The sequence below is a fragment of the Hydra vulgaris genome, chromosome 05, assembly GCF_038396675.1.
Source record: "Hydra vulgaris chromosome 05, alternate assembly HydraT2T_AEP".
Taxonomy (NCBI): domain Eukaryota; kingdom Metazoa; phylum Cnidaria; class Hydrozoa; order Anthoathecata; family Hydridae; genus Hydra; species Hydra vulgaris.
In genome coordinates this window covers 29,312,501-29,334,342 of record NC_088924.1, presented here as the reverse complement: position 1 = coordinate 29,334,342, position 21,842 = coordinate 29,312,501, and the positions used below count along the sequence as shown (strand labels likewise).

The following is a 21,842-nucleotide window of genomic DNA, read 5'->3' as shown; positions in this document are numbered from 1 at the left end:
CTAAAGATGGTTTCTCATTAAAAAAACTCATCTTGTGCAGACATTAAATGCATCCAGCTACTTTCTTGCAGAAGACTTCCTAGGCAAAGACTTACGAGATAAACAAACTCTATTCATTAACCTCCATTGCACCCCTTCTTCTATTAGGCTAGCATAGATTTATTTATAGTACAATGTTTCCAGTTTTGAATTTTGAATGATAGACCTTCTTGACTCGATGCATGGGTTTTGCTTGTGTATCTGTTTTTATGAATAGGCAATTCATTCTATTAACTCCTAATGGTGTGCAGATCTAAAACTCATTTTTATGGTTCTGAGGCTCGCTAGTAGTCAAGTTTCCCAAACTCGGAAGCAGCTCTCAGAGAGGCGATTTCATAAAAAGTTTCAAAAAAGATAAAAAAATTTCATAAAAGATATTTATTCATACTGGTTTATCAAAAGTGAAAAATTTCCTTTTTGACCTTATAGTAGTCTTTACAGGTTATGAAATGGTTTTTAACTAACTGATCATTAGTAGGTTTTTAACTTACTGATTATTAGTAGGTTTTTAACTTACTGATCATTAATAGGTATTTAACTTACTGATCATTAGTAGGTTTTTAACATACTGATCATTAGTAGGTTTTTAACTTACTGATCATTAGTAGGTTTTTAACTTACTTCATGAGTTGACTATGAGTAGTAATTATTAACCATTTAATAGTTCAAATTATCTAGTCAGTTGAAATATTTTACGATTTGTTTCAATCTATAATTATTATCATTTATTTTGCTGTTATTGTCAACTTTTAGAGTTGACAATAACAATGAAATTCCCTTCCCCTTTTATAGTATTTTACCATATATAATAAAAGTATTGCATGTTTTATTATTAATATATCTTTAGCTGTTCAGAAAAGTATTATGAGCCAGAGAAGTTCAGTAGTAGAGGTATTATGTTAGAACTTTTTTTAAAACTTAGTATGCTAAATCTTTTTATAATTATTTTGTGAATTATTCTTTTTATACATACAATTTATATATTTAAATATTAAAATGTTAAATTAAAGGTTTTTTCTAAAATAAATTGTGACGTTTTGTTTCATTACATACAACTGCTAAAACGAATGTTGTTTGATTATAAACTGCTAAAAAAAATACTGTTAAAAAAAGAATTGTTTTATTTGATTTCATATCGATTGTCTGGCTAGAAAAATTACTTATTATTTTTTAGTTTTGTATAAAATAGCCCCTCTTTATGAATAAATATTTTTATCTTGTATCTTGCTTTTAAGCTTGTTTATAGGTATAAATTGGTTTATGTTCTATTTAATGTTATTAAATGATTATTTTCTTCATCATGATTCTGTTAAAAATATTTTTTTGTATTGTTTAAGCGTATGAAAGTATAATTAACAACATTTACTTCGTAAACTTTTTATTGGGTATACATATTCTTGAAATTGTTATTTTTGGTAATGTGAAAATATATTTAATGAAATTTATTTTTTAAAACATGAGTTACTTTTTTTATATATATGCCACCTACATTAGTTTATATTTTAAAAAACGAAGGCATTATTTGAATATGCATACAAGTAATTTTTGCTTATTTTTACAAACGTATTTAAACATAAGTTCTAAATTATTTTGATTATTTCACCTAAAAATCTAGTTTGATAATGTTTTTTTATATATTAACTTAAGAATCCCATTTAAATCAATATTGAAATACTTATCTTTTATTTAAAAGAATGTCTGCCAAAACGTTATCTCCTTGTCGATGTATGTGCACTCCACTATGCGTTTCCCTACTTAAACCAGTTGATGTATGAACACTCCACTGCTCTATCTACGGCTATATTTACATATGCATTGATGCACTTATTCTATAAAACTTTAAAAAATAAATAATTAACATAATTTTATATAAATAATAGTGATAGTTAAAACACATTATACTACTTTCAAATAAAGCATTAAATTTAAAAAAAGTAGCCAATGGAATGATTGCCGAACATTGTCGGTTGTGCCTCTTAATCAAAGCATTAATAATCAACGCACTACATCGCACACAAAACGCACTACATCAACAACGCACTACATCACACTACATCATATGTATATATACATATAAATATATATAATTAATTAGTAAAAAACACTTATCTAACTTTTATCTTCGACTTGAAGTTTCACCATTGCTGGATCATCAGGAAGAGTTACTAAATCTCAAAAAAAATTCAATTTATAGAAAAAAATTATTTTACAGGAAGTTATAAATTATTATAAACTTATAACTTCCTGTAACTTCCTGTAAAATAATTTTTTTCTATAAATTGAATTTTTTTTGAGATTTATTAACTCTTCCTGATGATCCAGCAATGGTGAAACTTCAAGTCGAAGATAAAAGTTAGATAAGTGTTTTTTACTAATTAACTATTGCTCTGTTCTTTAAGAACATTGAGCACTCTATTTGTAAAATACACTAACATAATTTACATATAAATATATATATTTATATCTATGTATATATATATTTATTTATACATATATATATATATATATATATATATATATATATATATATATATATATATATATATATATATATATATATATATATAGATATATATATATATATATATATATATATATATATATATATATATATATATATATATGTATATGTATTTATTTATATGTATATATATTTATATATATTTACATATATTTATATATATGTATATATATATATATATATATATATATATATATTTATATATATGTATTTATAAACATTTAATTATGTACGCAACCGTATCTGAATACTTTATTCACTTTATTAGAAACCAGCGTAAAAATTTCTATTCCCGAACCATTTCAGCCTACCCAGCTATACTACAAATTACTTATGATGGATTTAGCATCCATACATAGGATTTATATTATCTTCTGGCCTTCTGGTTCTATAAGCTAGCTCAGAAATGTTCCAGAAACCTAAGCATTCTCTGGCAGAAACAGCAATTATTTACATAACCGTATTTGTTTATTTTAGTCATTTTATTAAAAACAAGCATGAAAATTTCCCCGAAACACATTCGGCCAACCCAGCCATACTACAAATTACCTATGATAAATTTAGTATCCATATATAGAATTTATATTATCTTCTAGTTCTATAAGCTAGCTCAGATATTTTCCAGAAACAAACACATGCTTTCGCAGAAACAGCAACTGTGTATGTAATTGTATCTATGTATTTTAGTCATAGTTGTAAATAATAGTGATAATTATATTAATAAACAAATAGTGATAAAAATTGCATAAATGTTACACTATAATGAAGTTAAAAGCAAAATGCAACATAGATAAATTATGCAAAAGATAATTATACAAATATAAAATATGAAGAAATAAAAAAGGTATTAAACCAATAAAATCTATATATATATATACGTAAAAGCTGTGTAAAAAGTCTATGGAAAATAGTCATAGCTCTCTAGTCCCAACATAAATAATTTTTTAAAAATGAAAAAAGGAAAAGAAAATCGATAAAAAAATTAAATTAAAAAGATATTTTGAACAGATGTTCTGAGCAAAATAAAGGTACTAGAAAGTGTATATTAAAAAAAATAAAGATAATTTAAACAATCTGCATGTAATAGAAATCATAAACTTAGACTCATAGTGAGAAATCAGGACCAATGCACAAGGTCTAAAAAAATATGAAGCTTAACATCATATGCTCAGAGCGGGAAATAAACCAGTAACTTATGGTTTATCAGGCCGGCGCCCTAACTGATCAAAATATTGACGTTGTTGTTGATATACAATAAAAAGCATTAAAATTTTAATAAAATCAACAACAAAATTAAATGACACTGAAATAAAATAGTGAACAAACAAAACAAAGACAAAGTTCTTAAATATCTATTTATATACACACATCTATGTTCATATATATATATACATATATATATATATATATATATATATATATATATATATATATATATATAATATATATATATATATATAAATATATATATATATATATATATATATATATTTATATATATATATGTATATATATACATACCCATATATATATATGTATATATATACATACCCATATATATATATATGTATAGATATGTACATATATATATAATATATATATATATATATATATATATATATATATGTACATATATATATTATATATATATATATATATGTACATATATATATATATATATATATATATATATATATATATATATATGTACATATATATATATATATGTACATATATATATATATATATATATATATATACATATATATATAAATATATATATAATATATATATATTTATATATATATATATATATATAAATATATATATATATATATATATCTATATATATATATATGTATATATATACATACCCATACGCATACCAACACAGACACATATATATACATACATATATACCAGTAGTCGGGAACCTGCGGCTCTTTTGTTGAAGAAATGAGGCTCTCATATAGATTTACAATATTAAAAATTTTACCTTCTTTTTATTTTTACTTTTGTATTTTCTAGAGAAAATTTTTACAATAGTGAATAAGAAACATACTTATTTCCGCCCCCCCCCCCTCTCCATATATTTATGCACTATTTTTTGTCTTTATGTTTTCTAGTTTTTCATATATTTTTATGTACTATTCTTTTATGTGTCTATTTTTTCCAATTTTTCAAAAATGAAGGAGAAAACAATAATTTTTGAAGTTTTTTGCATATAATTTTATGTATTATATGCTTATTTGCCAATTTTTTCAAAAATGAAAGAGAAACATATCGTTGATGCAATGGTGCTTTGAATGCAAAGTACAAAAGCAAAAACATATTTGAACAATTATTCGAGTTTATATTATATATAACAAACTTTTTTTAATTATTATTTATTTTGACTTTCAATTATTCAAATATATTTTCAATTATTCGAGTTTATATTTTATATAACAAACTTATTTTAATTATTTTAGATTTAATTATTTCAGATGTTAGATTTAGTAAACTGAGAATAACAGAGCTTAGGATCAGGCAGGATCTATATACAATGGCTATTTGCAATAATAAAAAGACATGTTTTGAAGATGTTCTTCTAAAAAGATTTTAAAAAATGATTACGATTTAATAAAGCAACCGCACAAGAAAGGAAAAAATGAGGAGTAGAATGAGATTTGATTTAAAACTGGCAAGAAGGAATAAAGGCTTCCATTCCAAATTGGATTCAGGAGGTTAGATAACACAAATTAGGTTGGTAAAGGCTTGACGACACTTTTGATGGCATGTACTACAAAGAAGAAAACTAATCTGACTCGGAAATTAAAGAACCACCGAGATAGACAAGAACCAGTAAGTTTCATCAGAAAAGGCTCACTGACCTTTGGAAAAAGTTTGTTGGTCTGAACCTGATAGCATTAAAAGTTTGTTGTTTTCTTTGCTCAAAACCGGTTAAGCAACATAAAGAGTTAGTTTTTGTCATGAACTGAAAAACCTTTTTCAAGCAGTCTAGATTTTTATAATGCCTAATAACGCAACTTCCAGAAAAAGGATATCAATCGACTGTTTCATTTTTCCTGATAATAGATCATTATCACCAATGAATCTCACAAACAAAGAATTTGTAAGTTGAAACCCAATGCAAAACTTTTAATTGACCACTTAGTCTAAAGATATTTAAAATTGTCTATTCAGAAATTCTCCCTACTGCAGGCTTAGTGGGTTTCATTCACTCATGAGTTTTCTAGGAAGCATTTATATGCTCATGAAAATAATAGGTCTTGAGGAGTTCTTTGCTGAAGAGTCAGCATTAATTTCATTAATCATTACTAGTGACATTTCATTACAAGTGGAAGTAATCAAAGGAAAAAGTAAAGAGGAGTTTGAAAATTTGCAACAAGTTTATGAACACATTTACCAAGGAAAACTTGATGAGAAGATGCTTAAGGAACTAGTGAAGTATAGAAAAAAATTGGAAACTTATTTGTTAAATAATCAGTCACCTTTCATTTGAGCTCTTAGTGTAATATAAAAAGTTCAGCATAAAAAATTCTTAAAAGCGGTGTATGGTGAGTTTATGTTTAAAAATAAAAATTTTTGACTATTTTTTGAATGTGTTATTTTGAAATTTTTTACATTATTAAATCATTTTCTTTCTAACCGCAGAATTAAAGTCATCCTCGAAGGCCGACACTCTTTTTTATTTCCAGTTACTGCTAGTGACTCAACGTTCCAGTAACTCAAGGTTCTATCCTTGAATCTGTGTTGTTTTTTATCTATGTTAATGATCATCCTGACAATCATACTTCTAAAATAGCTCTATTTACCGATGACTCAATTATATACTAATTCTTGACAAGAAGTGTTCTTTTTTTAATTGAATGGATTAGGCAGCCAATCTTGAATCTGATCTCTCTTCTGTAACAGTTTTGGGCTTGCACTGGGTTGCAAATTTTTATTCAAACAAGTTATTTACTACAAATGAAAGACAACCCTGTTGTTTTCTAGTGACTCCCAACTTAATTATGGTTGCTGCTTGAATGAGCTATCATATTTAGTTCCATTTACCAAAGTTCCTTCTCGCTTGACTTTCATTCAGCAAAATTGCATTTTTTTATTGTATCTCCCATTTTCATGTTTTCCTGACTCATACAACTTTCAACTGTTTAAGTCTACTGTCAACCTTGCTTTTTTAACACTATTCTTTGTTTCTAGTGACTCCCAACTCAATAGTGGTTGCTTGCAGCCTTTTTGGGAGTGAATTAGATTTAAAATTAAATAAATAAAATAGCGTATTAAAACTAGAGTATAAAGTATTATTATTTAAAAAAAAAAAAAAAATCAAAATCAAAGTTTCTGCTCGCAAACTTTGCATATAAACTTTACTTTTTTTAAAAAGTTCTTATTTAACTTTTTTAAAACCACATTAAGTTTAATTTTTATTATTAGGTGATATTTACACTCTTATTAAGCTTTTAATTTGACGTAAAATATTTTTAGACTTAAATATTTGACCTTAATGTGCTTGTGCTATGTTCTTGTAAAATGTTAATATTATGGTTGCTGAAGGCGTTGCTAAAGTAATTTGCCTGTTTTTTTTGCCACTTTTTTCAAGTTTTGACTATGAAAGTAGTTAGTTCTCTGTGAATAAAATATTATAAAATATGAAAATTGTGAAAGTTGCAATGAAATAAGTTCAAGAAAAAGAAAATTTTTGTAATTAAAACTTTAATAATTGAGTTATATACTTTTAAAATTGCTTTTATATTATGTTAAACTGTAGGTGTTATATTTTGTTAAACTTAGGTGAACACCCAATCTAAGTTAGGTGTACACCTAAGTTTTTGTTTTTTTCATTGGTAGCTAGAAGATAAAAAGGAGATGCATACACAGGCCTTGTTACGAATGGTGGGCTAAAGCCTGCACTTGCCTTGTTATGTATTCAATTGGTAAAATTTAACAAAAATATACTAAAATGGAGATAAAAAAAGTTAGTAAAATGTTACTTTGTTTTTAGAAAACTTTAGGATATTTTAGTAAATCAGAAAAAAAACATTGTTGATGATTATTTTTCTGATACATATTTTTGTTTTTTTTAAAAAAAAAAATGATTTCAACTTTGTCAATTTGACTTTCCTTTGAAAAAAAAACAAAATGGATCAAACAGAAGCTCAAAACTAGACATCAGACTGAAAAAAATTTTTTTAAGCAAACTATCAAAATTTAAAAATTAAAACCTAACCAATCAAAACAATTTTTTGTTATGTAGATTTGCCAGTACCTAACAAATCTACAAAACAAACAATCAAGCAGAATTAAACTCATTTGTATTGTCACAGTGTTCAAACTACATATGTCTTTTTCTTTCACTTTTCCAATATTTGTCACAGTGTAATATAAAAAGTTGTTTAGCATAAAAATTCTTAAAAGCAATGTATAGTAAATTTATGCTTGAAGATAAAAAATTTTTTGCATGTGTCATTTTGAAATGGATTTTTTGTATTATTAAATCATTTCTTTCTAACCGCTGAATTAAAGTTATCCTCAAAATTGTCACAGATTTCACTGCACTTCATTTTGAAAGGTATATTATTCTTAAAAGACATTTTAAATTGCACAAAATAAAAAAGGTCTTTTTATTTATGCATTTTTGAGCACCTTTGTTGGGATAATATGTATTTTATGCTGAAAGAAGTTTGAGCAGTGGAAACAGTGATATGTAGATAATGTGACAGACACTAGGCATAAAATTGTTGAATAGTTGCAGTATGCGCTGTTTCTATAGAGCATAGAACTATTTGGCCAGCTGCAGCTGATTACAGTCTAATACTATTTCAATATATTTGTCTTATCCATAAAGTTTTTGGATAATGGATAGGTGGCTTCCACACCTGCTGCTATAACTGAATAGTTCCAAAGTACTTTTTAAGCTTGGAAGTAATCTCTGATACATTTTAAGTACTTTAGATTGATAATTGAACTTTGTTTTGAGTGATAGTAGTTTGGGTATCGTTAAGTGCCTGCCTGAATCTGATATTACAATCTAATATAAACATATAATAAAAAGACACTATTAAAAACAGCTTATTTGAGGCTACTAACCCACACCAACATGCATTTATTTCATTCCAAAAGTTCAAATCTTATTTCAAAAAATTTTATCTTTGTTTAGGCCCTGAATTGTATCTTTTGTTGTGTTTTTGTCACCACAACGAAAGATACAGTTCAAACATCCACTGCTAATGGATAAAATGCCTCTGCTAAGTATTCTAAGTATTATTGAATGATAGTTTGAACATCATTGATGTACAAGTGATCAATGTGCCACCAAGGTGCCAGCCACTCCTGTGTTAACATAAGGTTGTGCCAACATGTCAGCCTAGCTAATATGGTACTTCTTTAGACTAATACTTCTTTAGACTTTATGAGTCACTTACTGCTTTGAGTCAAATTGCTTTATGAGTATTTCCTTCTTGTTATAGAGAAGAGATGTTGATTTCAAAAATAAGTTTTGACCGTAAGACGTTTAACCACTTCTTCATTTATTGATAATGAATTTATATTATTAGGTGTTAAAATGTTCAGCATAATGATGTAGTAATTTTAAAACCAAGAATCTAACCTTTTGATAAATTTAGTTTCAATACCAAATTTTAGAATCACTCGAGGCTCTTCATCATATTTCTTATTTCATCATTAATTCTTCATTACTTTCATATTTTCAGTCAATGCTTAAACTTCTTAAGAAGGTTAAACTAAAGCAACGATTAAAGGAAGAAAAATTATTAATTTGTATCTAAGGAAGCAATTTCTTCAAAAATTTATGAGAAGCAAGTTTTTGATCAACTATAAAAGAAATATTATTGATAACCAAGATATTAGCTTCAGATAAAAAAGATTTTAAGAAAATATGGGTAGCAGCTTAAAAAAGTAACTCAATGCAAGATCCACCAGATGTCAGGTACTTTCTAAAATAATTGCTTTCCGCCAAAGCGTCCTATAAAAATGTAAAAACTATTGATATAAATAGATAATTACCTACATTGCAACAAATATAATGATATAAATAGACAATTAACTCTATTGCATCACAAAATTACAAAAATCTGTCAAGTAGTTTTCAAATAATTATAAATTAAATGGTCATTGCATAAGGAAACAATATTTATTGCATGATTTACTTTTTAAAAAATTAAATACATGCAAGTTTTTTATTTTACTTATAGGTTTGAAAGACATCTTTTTTTAAACAAGTAAGAAATATAAATTCATGTCTTTTTTAAAGCCCAGCAATCCTATTTGTATACTTTGTAATACCTTTTTAATAATAGTTTTATATTATAAACAAAATTTTTTTTGGTTGTAATGTTATATTATAAATAAAAGTATTTTTTTGGGATAATTGTTTTTATTATTAAAATATGAGACAGATACATGTGACATTGCGCAGAACTGTTCCAACAATTAATATACTCAATAAAAAGTTTGAATGTTTTATTTGCATTTTATTTAATCTTTTGTTTTTTAATGTATTTTTGTGTATGTATTTTTTGACCATTGCATATATGCATTTCATAGTGCTCACCTGATATGTATAAATTAAAAGAATCTTTCTAATTAATAAATGTTATGTAAAAAAAATTTTTATTTATAAAATATTGTTATTAAATTTATGTACAATTTTACTTAAGGAAGAAAATAATTAAGGTGAAAGATAAAAAAGAATTAAGATATTTGTTTTAAATAAGATTTATGTTTAAATATGTTTAAAAAAGATGTATTCTATTTATATATTTTAAAATGACAACATGTTCTATGAGTTTTATTTAATTTAAACCATCAGTAAACACAATTTTTCTTAATGCTATACTTTCATTATTTTTAAAAATTTTTTGCTAGATTTTTAAAAACGTTTTGTGTAAAAGTATTATTAAAATATAATTTTTGAAGCGTTTAAAGTTTTTAAAAAATCTTTTATCTAGTTTCTTTGTTTGGATTTAAAGAACATAATGCGCCACCTTTTGAACTGATCGAACAATGTTGCGTTGATTTGGATAGTTGGTTGACAAAAGACGTTGAAAATGTTGCAATAGTTCACTGCAAAGATGGATGGGTAAACCATAAACTTTATAAAATTTGATTTTATTTATATGTACTTGATGTTTTGTTGCAAAGAAATGGATAGGTATAATTATATTTAAAAAAAATAGAAAGACATTGGTGCTTTACTTTTGTTTATTTAAAAGTAGATATAATAATTAAAGATGTACCAGGTACTTGACTTTCTGATCCTGGTTTTCTGGTCCTGGTCTTGACTTCCTGGTCCTGGTTTTTCATTGGTTTTTTCCAGGTCCAAGTCAGGAAAAAACTGCCAAAACAATCCAAGCAAGGTACCTGACATATATATAATCTGGGTACCTTAGGAAAACGCCCCTATTGAAAGATGATGACTACCCGTCTCTAACTGGTATTCTGCATGTACCTGGTATTTTTTCCCAGTTACCTGGAATATAAAAGTGCCAGGTGTCTGACTTGATTTATACTCTGAATTTATAGATGTACCAGGTGCCCTGCTTGGACCTGAAAAAATTGAAAAAAAACTGGGGCCAAGCTAGGTACCTGTCATATTACTAATAACAAAGTTTTAAATATTTTAGGGACGTACAGGCGTAATGATATGTGCATATTTATTGTATAAAGGTTTCTATGATGATGCAATAGATGCAATGTATTACTATGCAGTTACTCGTACTGAAAACCATAAAGTTTGTTTTTTTTTTTTTTTTTTTGATAAAGGCATTTCTGTGATTTTGTATATTGTAATTGTAGTGTATATTTTACTCAGTACTCTATACTACTGTAGTTTAACAAATTGTTGTACAATGTACTAATTCTTTTTTTTTTTTTTAAGATGATAGAAATAAAATAGAAACATGTGTTAGATAAGCTTTGGCTTTATAATAAATAGATCTTTTATCTATTTATTACTATTTTATTGGGTTGTTCATTTTTAACAAATGGATGACAGCATGTCGTTTTAAGCAATACATCATCAGGACGGGCATTAGTGTCTAGTGGTCTTATCCAGGTATCTGTGTTAGGACCAACTCTATTTGCCATCTTCGAAAGCCCTCCAGACGCCATTAACTTTTGTTGCAAAATGTTTTCAGACAACACTAAACTAAAAGCACTAATTCGGCTAGGAAACAAAGAGCTTGAAACTGAAAGTTATCTTCTTGACAAAATAACTGGTTGGTGCATCACATGGCCAATGCAGCTAAATATTAGCAAATCAAAAGAGATGCACATTGGATAAGTAAACAAATTAGTAATATGCACTATGCTAGATCCACTATCATGTGCAAAACGAGCCCTTAAAACAACAATAGTAGAAAATGATAAAGGAGTCGGGATCTAAATAAGTCGGGATCTTAGTAATATTGTAAATAAAGCTGCGTCGACTGCAAATAAAATTCTGGGTCTATTGAAAATACTTATATATTGTAAGTGCCAACACTGTGGAAGAATTTCTATACAACACATGTTAGACCACATTTGCAATATACAATATGCAGTTGGTCACTATTGACAAAAAACACTTGAAAAAATGTTTTTTTGACAAGCCACCAAGATTGGGCACACAATGAGACAACATAGCTACTAAGAAAGTCTAATCAAACTCAAAATAGCTAGTCTAAATTTGCGATAACAAAGAGACGCCCTCATTCAAGAACTCAAAATCATAAAAGAAATTGATGAAATGATTTGTACCAACAATCACAAGAAAGTCAAGCGCTGGTTGTAGAGAACAACTTATTAAAGAATTAGTCCCAACACAAACACAACTTCAAAGTTTAACAATGGACTTTGAAGCAGTTTTTTCACTAACTGAAATGTTAACTGTTTAAAATTGCTATTCAATATTAATGTAAACACATTCAATGTGTTTAAGAATGGGCTGCAGAACCTCCAGCATAGTTACTACCATGGCTTATCCACGAATGGGCTACTTCATGTGAGCCAATTGCAACTCAATGTGAGCTCAAATTTCAGCTTATTATAACAAACAAATATATATATATATATATATATATTTATATATATATATATATATATATATATATATATATATATATATATATATATATATATATATATATATATATATATATATATATATATATATATATATATATATATATATATATGTATCTATGTATGTTTATATAGTATATATATACACAATTATGTATATATATACATACATGTGTATATATATATATATATATATATATATACATATATATATATATATATATATATATATATATATATATATATATATATATATATATATATATATGTAAATTATGTTAGTGTATTTTACAAATAGAGTGCTCAATGTTCTTAAAAAACAGAGCAATAATTAATTAGTAAAAAACACTTATCTAACTTTTATCTTCGACTTGAAGTTTCACCATTGCTGGATCATCAGGAAGAGTTACTAAATCTGAAAAAAAATTCAATTTATAGGAAAAAATATTTTATAGGAAGTTATTAAGTATTATAAAAAATTTTTAATTACTATATTTTTTTTGTTAACGGGAAGTTACAGAAAGTAATTATGAAATAATTTTCTTTGGAATGGGGATAGTTTAATTTGGTCATTTGTTTTTATAATTTTTTAAGAGGTATTTATTTTCGTGCCTACATTTAGAAATTAATTCAGATTTTTTATTTAATAAATTTTCTTGATTTAAATGAGTAATTATTTCAAATTTTTCTTGCAAACATAGCATACATTTTTTGGAAATGTTATTATAGGCAGGAGCAGATTTTAGAATAGACCATTGTAAATTAAAATTTTTATTTTTTTCTTTTAAATCCCAAATAAATTTTGACAGCATAGTCTCTTTTGAATATTTTTTGTGTTTAAACGATTGTTTGTGGTTGGCATAACGTTTTTTCCATTCCCCTCGGTTAAGCCAATATATTGTTTATCAGGGTTGTTTTGTGAGGAAACATAGAACATAGAGTTGGCACATACAAGAACAAATGTCAAATAACAATGGAAAAATTGCAGTAAACTTTTGTAATTGTACTGTACTTGATTTTGATTGGCTTAAACTAGCTTCTTTATTTATTATGACGTAAGTCGTAATAAATAAAGAAGCTAGTTTTAATAAATAGTTAAATAAAGAAGCTATTATTAGTAAGTAAATATTTAACTGTTTTAAGATGAAGGGTAGGAATGGATGCCATGTTCCATAATTCTAATATATCATTTTATTAATAATAGCTACATTCTGTGCATTTGGCTTTTTTTTTAGCAGAACAAAATATCTGACAATTTGAGTGATAGTAGGCAGCTCATTCTTTGTTAACAAAAGCAGAAAGACCAAACATATAGTGGCTGTTATCTCTTCGAGTTCTAATGCCTGATGTTGAATGCTGATTTGAAACATTGGTTTTTGTTGAAGTTAAATTCATTTTTATGAACTTATTTACACTATAAAAGAAATATAATATAATCAAAACAATGCAAAACTATGTTCATCGTTCCCGCTTGAACAATATATGTATTGAAAAACAATAAGACAATCATTCTTAATGATAACACAATTATTTATTATATTTTTAATAATAATAAAATAAACATATCGTATAATTTAAAAACAATCAAATAAAACCAGAATTAACTGCATTAAAAGAATAAATTTATATGTCAAAAGATTCATGAAAATTAAATTATTTACTGTTTATGCATATAGTATAAATATATATATATATATATATATATATATATATATATATATATATATATATATATATATATATATATATATATATATATATATATATATATATATATATATATTATATAAATATGTGTGTGTGTGTTTGTGTGTGTGTGTGTGTGTGTGTGTGTGTGTGTGTGTGTGTGTGTGTGTGTGTGTGTGTGTGTGTGTTAACTTATTTACTATCTATTCTAATATGTATTAATATATTTACTATCTATTCTAATATAAATCAACATATTTACTATCTATTCTAAAATATATTAACATGTTTGTTATATATTCTAATATTTATTGACATATATACTATTAATACAAAAATATGTCAACTTATTTACTATCTATTCTAATATATATCAACATATTTACTATTTATTCTAATATTTATCATCTTTTGCATTATTTATTCTATTTTTCTACTTATTACTATTTATTCTATTTATTAATTTTTTTATTAAAACAAGTGACACACACAAATATTACACTCAAAATACTGAAAATTTTAACTTAAACACTTCCTTTTTTAACACTATCAAATATGGCAAGCTCTCTGTAAAACATCTATGTTTTTCTCACTGGAACCAAAAAATATCATTTGTAAAAAAAAAGATTTTAACTAAATACCCTTTTATTACCAACATTCTTTTTCTCAATCGAAACCATATTAAGAAGTTTTTATTTGAGTATATATTTAATGTACATTAATTTTATCTTTTATTATTAATGCTTTTTTTTATTACTGTATTTATAAAATGTATTATTACTTTTATTTTATACTGTCTTTTTAACTCTACTAGTATTACTATTATCATTAATTTACCTTTGTTTTATAAATCTTAATAATATTATTTATAATGGTAGTGATTCAGTTGTAGTAATAGTTTTATGGTTATTGTTCTAATTTTTGCAATTGTTATGTTGATTTTTTTTTTTATCTTTATTTTATTTTAAATTCTTTCTATGTTTTATTTATATATATATATAAGTTTTACTTAATTGACTAGTTTTTAATTATATGAGCACAGTTCACAAAATAGGTTTTAAGTATAAAATGATATGACGCCAGAAGTTTCAATCGATTTAAGTTATTAATACCATATGTTTTAAGGATCAAACTTTAAAAAATCTAATGAGTGGCCCTTTTTTAGAAAATTTAGTTTTAAGATTTAAAAAAATTTCATTATATTTTGTAGGATTTTTAATGGTTTAACTTCTTTAATTAGTATTTAAATCAAAAGTATGGTTGATAATACAACGTTAGTTACTATTTTTTGTTAAATATATATATATATATATATATATATATATATATATATATATATATATATATATATATATATATATATATATTCATAATTACATGCATTAATACATAATATTAAAATAAATAAAAATACTTATCAAAGGTATGTGATAAATAATAAATGTTAGAACTATATATACAACACCAACTCTAAAATTAGGACTATAAACATTATATATACATATATAAAGTGTATATATTTCTTATATAAATATTCATAAATTTACCCATATATATATGCATAAATACATATTATTAAAATAAATAAAAATATATGATAAAGAATAAATGTTAGAATTAAATATACAACATAACTCTATAATTAGGACTTAATACTTTTCCTATTAAAATTATAAGTTTTTCAAAAAAATGGAAATAAAGTTTCTTATCCAAACGTGTTTTTATATAAAAAAACTTAATAATGCATACTTTCATTATTGGTCGAAGATTTTATACTGAATATTTGCTTGATAATTAGGGTAAGGTGTTTAAAGTTTTTCAAATAAACAAAAAAATTAGTCTGTGAACAGACTAAATTTAGTCTGACTTATTATGTTTTATTAATTTTGATATTACTTAAAACATCTGAATCTTATTAAAATTAAGTGCTATTCTTAACTTAGAAATAACATATTTAATACAACTTTGCAATTTATTAAAATGGTCATTTTAAAATAAATAAATCATCGACAAAAATAACCTGAATAAACCGAATATACTCTGAGATTTATGTATATTATATACAATTTGATGCAAAATCTAAAAGTTTTAAATTAGCCGCAATAAAAAGAAGTTATAAAACATAACTTTATCAAAATATTTTTTTTATACCATCTGCATGCGTTCTATTAAGTTTTCATTGCCTTTTCTTTAAGGCAAATTATTTTTGTAATGGCTAGTTAATGAGACAATAATTTTCAATGTGTCACTTCCTCAACGTTGTCAAAACAACGTTTAATTAATGTTGGCAAAATAACACTTTTTCAACGTTTTTTAACTACCACATTTTCAACGTTGGTATATGTAATGTTAAATAAGCGTTGTTTCATAAATAGTTTAAATACGTTGAAAAAGCAGCTAATGTTTAACGTTGATAAACCTTCAATTTTGCGACGTTTTTACAGTGATTATTTGCGTACTTTTATTCAACGTCGAATAAACGCGGTTTTTTGAGAAGATAATATAAGTTGATATTTATACGCTTATTCAACGTTGAAAATGTAACGTTTAAAAAGCGGTTTATTTTTAACGTTGATGAAGCATAGATTTTGAATCGTCTTTAAAATGGCTTTTTGCGTAAGTTGATTCCACGTTGAATAAACGTCTTTTTTTGAGAAGTTAAATTACGTTACAAATTCAACGCCTATTCAACGTTTAAATTTACAGCGATTTAGTATACAAAAACAAACATTGATTCAACGTTGAAAGCGCGTTGTTTTTGTGACTGCAACGCTTTTTCTACGCTGCGACCGGTTTTCAACGTTGATTCAACGCTGACATGTTTGCTGGGTATATATATATATGTATATATATGTATATTCAGAGTATTTCTGAAATGAATAGACAACTTTTGCACACCCAGGCTAAACGAATTGTAAAAAAAACTAAAATTCACTCCACCCTAATGTATATCTATATATATATTTATATGTATTTATATATGTATATATATGTATATGTAAATAAATATATATGTAAATATATATATATGTATATGTATATGTATATGTATATATATATATATATATATATATACATATACATATACATATACATATACATATTGGTTCCTCAAGACCTTTAAAATTTTAATGGGTAATGAAAAAGTTTTTCAAAAGTCTGTCATGTTGGGTCTCAAAAGCAGTAAAATTTTACAAAAATTTAAAAAATAACAATTATTTAGAAGAAAAAATTGTTATTTTATAGTTTATTGCAGAAAAAATGACCTTTCAAACTAAAAATGAAAAAAGTTTATTTTTTTTAATTATAATTTCAAAAAAATCTTAAACAATAATTTTTTTATAAAATAATTGTTATTTTTAAATTTTTTATAAAATTTTGCTTTTTTTGAGACCCAACATGACATACTTTTGAAAAATTTTTTTTTACATAATATTAGGGACCCATTAAAATTTTAAAGGTCTTGAGGAACCTCAAGATAATTTCCTAGAGCATTGATATTTTTCCAGAGTATTTCTGAAATGAATAGACAACTTTTGCACACCCAGGCTAAACGAATTGTAAAAAAAACTAAAATTCACTCCACCCTAATGTATATCTATATATATATTTATATGTATTTATATATGTATATATATGTATATGTAAATAAATATATATGTAAATATATATATATATGTATATGTATATGTATATGTATATATATATATATATATGTATATATATACATATATATATATATATATATATATATATATATATATATATACACACACATACACACGCATACAGTCTCACACACACGTATTTGCCTTTTTTATTTCATATTTGCTTTTTTTATTATTTACATTTACATTTGTCAATATTGTAATGATTTACAACAAAATAGTGTTTTTTATAAACATTTATTCCAGTTCTTACTGTCTTCTTATGCACACTTTCTGAACTTAAATATGTAACAACATATATACTTATGTGCCTCAAATAGATAACCCGCAAAACTAAAAAATAAAATCTGCAAAACTAGTTTAAAAAACCAAAAAGTTATGCCACATCTACTCTCTATAAAGGATAAATATAAGAAAAGTCATGAGGACAATCTGAGACTGGTTTGTGCCTGCTACCACCTCAAAGATTCAAGATATATAAGAAAAGGATATCATAGTGAAACTTATGAAGGAAACAAAACCATTAAAAATCTTAAAAAAACATGAAATTTTTGCAAATTTCAAGACTAAATTTTTTCAAAATGGGCCACTCATTAGATTTTTAAAAAAATTGATCCTTAAAACATATAAAGTTAATAACCTAAATCTATTGAAACTTCTGGGGTCATATCATTTTATTCCGAACACCTAAATTTGTGAACTGTGTGAGTTCACCTATTCTTATTTTTTCACCTATTCTTATTTATGTGAGTTTATAAAATGTTATTGTAAATTTTCATATTTTATGGTTAAATAAATGGATTAACTTAATTCTAATATTTATCAACATCTATACTATTTATTCAAATATATATCAACTTATTTACTATATATTTTAATATTTATCAACATGCTTATTATCTATTTTAATATATATAAACATATTTACTATCTATTCTAATATATATCAACATATTTACTATCTATTCTAATATATATCAACATATTTGCTATCTGTTCTAATATATATCAACATATTTACTATCTATTCTAATATATATCAACATATTTGCTATGTATTCTAATATATATCAACATATTTATTATTTATTCTAATATTTATTCTAGCATGTTTTAGAATAGATAGTAAATATGTTGAAAAATATTAGAATAGACAGTAAATATGTTGATATATATCAGAATAGATAGTAAGTATGTTGATATATATTAGAATTGATAGTAATTACGCTGATACATATTTGAATAGACAATAAATAAGTTGATATATATTAGAATTATTAGTTAACATGTTGCTACATATTAGAATAGATAGTAAATATTTTGATATATATCAGAACAGATAATAGACATGTTGATACATATTAAAATATATAGTAAATAAGTTGATATATATATTAGAATAAATAGTAAATATGTTGATATATATTATAATAGACAGTAAATAAGTTGATACATATTAGAATAGACAGCAAATAAGTTGATATATATTAGAATAGACAGTAAATAAGTTGAAATATATTAGAATGAATAGTATCTATATTCTGATATTTATATGAAATAAAAATTGCAAATAAAAATAAAAATGAATATCAAATAAACACCTTTAAAAATAATGATGTAAATGTAATTATAGTAGTAATAATGATGATAATAACATCAATAATAACAATTATTTTTATTGCTGTCTGGTTGCCTTATTCCACTTATAAAATGGTACTTAAAGTACTTTCAGTGAGTTATTGGTTGCTGTAAACAGCCACCAATAAATCACTGAAAGCAAACAACCATGACTGATTTGAACAATGACCAACAACACACTAATGCAGAAAATGACAAAAAACTCACTGTCAGGAATAATGTACAATAACTTCCTGATCTCAGCAATAATCAATTTTTTTTTAATAATGGAAATTCGACTCCTTACGGCTGAGAAGGCAATAACAAACGAGGAGGTTATTTAATTGCGTAACCCTTTCTCAACTCTATAATTTCGAAACATGAACTTTGACAAACAAGAAACTTTTGTCAAAGTTCATAATACTACCTGGGACGTAGTGGTAATCAAACTCGGAATCTCTTGCTTATGAAGGGAGCGCTCTACCACTACACCACTTTTGCATTTTAACTAATACTTTTTTAGCATAAACAAATGATATTAACTTGTGATTGTTTTATTATTTGTTTTGTAATAGGGTGTCACAATACCCAGTCAAAGAAGATATATAGAATACTTCAGCTACTACCTAAAACATATAAAGTATGGCTTTTTTTAAAATACATATATATATATATGTATATATATATATATATATATGTTTATATATATATGTATATATATATATGAATATATATATATATATATATATATATATATATATATATATATATATATATATATATATATATATATATATGTATATATATATATATATACAGTCATGGACAAAAGTTTGCGGCCACTGCGATTTTCGCATATTTTTTAATGTATTCTACTCTGAATTGCTTTTGGGCTACTTTAGTGCTACAATTTTGTACCAATTTGTGCTAATTGTCAATTAGAGTCTAAAATTGATGTTTACAAGTTTATTTTCAGATGTAACTGAAATCTTTTAGAACATTTTATATTACGGAGACCTTATTTGAAGCAGTACTAGTTAAAATGGTACGCGGTAAAGAACTGACATCTGAAAAGCGAGCTCAGGTCATTATTTTTTACAAAGAGAACATTTCTATAAGACAGATAGCCAAAAAGCTCGGTATTTCACATTCCACTGTTGTAGCTACTGTAAAGAGAAATCAAGAGTCGAAAAGTTTTAAATCCCGTTCATGCACCTGGCGCCCGAAGATTACAAGCAACCGTATGGATAATGCTATGATAAAGGCAGCAAAAAAATCACCAAGAGCATCCTCAAGTGCCATTAGAGGCAAACTGCCTGGATCAACATCCACCAACCAAACAGTCGGACAATAGGCAGACAATTATTTGATGCAGGCTTGAAATCTTACCGACCAGCACGGAAGCCGAAGCTTTCACCAATGAATATTCGCGATCGCATAGCATTTTGTCAGAAGTACAGGCAGTGGACACCAGCCCAGTGGAAACAAGTGATGTTTTCAGATGAGACAACATTCACGCAATTCTACTCATTTTGTAGACATGTCAGACGCCCACCAAATTAGAGGCATAATCCAAAGTACGTTATACCAACAGTCAAACAGGCTCCAAAAGTTATGGTTTGGGGAGCAGTCTCTGGTAGCGGTTGTGCTGGCATTTGGATTATGCCTAAAAATACAACAATTAATGGTGCTGTTTACTTGAGTATATTGATGGATAAGCTGCCACCATTTGTACCAATACATGGCATCACTCATTTCCAGCATGATGGCGCACCTTGTCATGGTACCAAGGCTGTTAAGGACTGGCTGCGTTCTGAAAACATCTCGCTACTGGAACCTTGGCAAGGCAACAGTCCAGATCTCAATATTATTGAGAATATTTGGACTGTAATGAAGCAGAAGATTGCTGAACATAGCCCAAGTTCTGAAGATGACCTCACCAACTGGATTAAACGCGTGTGGGTGCAGGAGATTACGCCGAACTATTGCAAGAATTTGTGTGAATCGATGCCAGGACGTATTGAAAATATTCTCAAAAATAAAGGATTTCATTGTAAATACTAAAATATGAATAGACATGCTGTTTATCCTGTATAGTGTGAATAAACATTCTAAATATATGTACTGATTTATAATTTACTACTTGTTTTTCTAAATTTTGAGTGTTTTTTGTAAAAAATTGCAGTGGTCTCAAACTTTTGTCCATGACTGTATATATATGTATA

At 25.5% G+C, this 21,842-nt stretch overlaps 1 protein-coding gene across 5 annotated transcripts in view; it reads left to right on the top strand.

Annotated features, from left to right (window-relative positions):
* The window catches only part of LOC136080766 (phosphatidylinositol 3,4,5-trisphosphate 3-phosphatase and dual-specificity protein phosphatase PTEN-like), an 87,351-nt gene that overhangs the window by 45,841 nt on the left and 19,668 nt on the right, over positions 1-21,842 (top strand). For 4 of the 5 annotated variants that reach the window (XM_065797846.1, XM_065797843.1, XM_065797844.1 and 1 more), the window contains 4 exons: positions 887-930; positions 10,534-10,664; positions 11,209-11,316; positions 20,193-20,257. In XM_065797846.1, coding sequence (XP_065653918.1) covers positions 887-930; positions 10,534-10,664; positions 11,209-11,316; positions 20,193-20,257 — 348 coding nt within the window. The remainder of the gene's footprint in view (positions 1-886; positions 931-10,533; positions 10,665-11,208; positions 11,317-20,192; positions 20,258-21,842) is intronic. The other variant, XM_065797847.1, reaches the window with a different exon arrangement.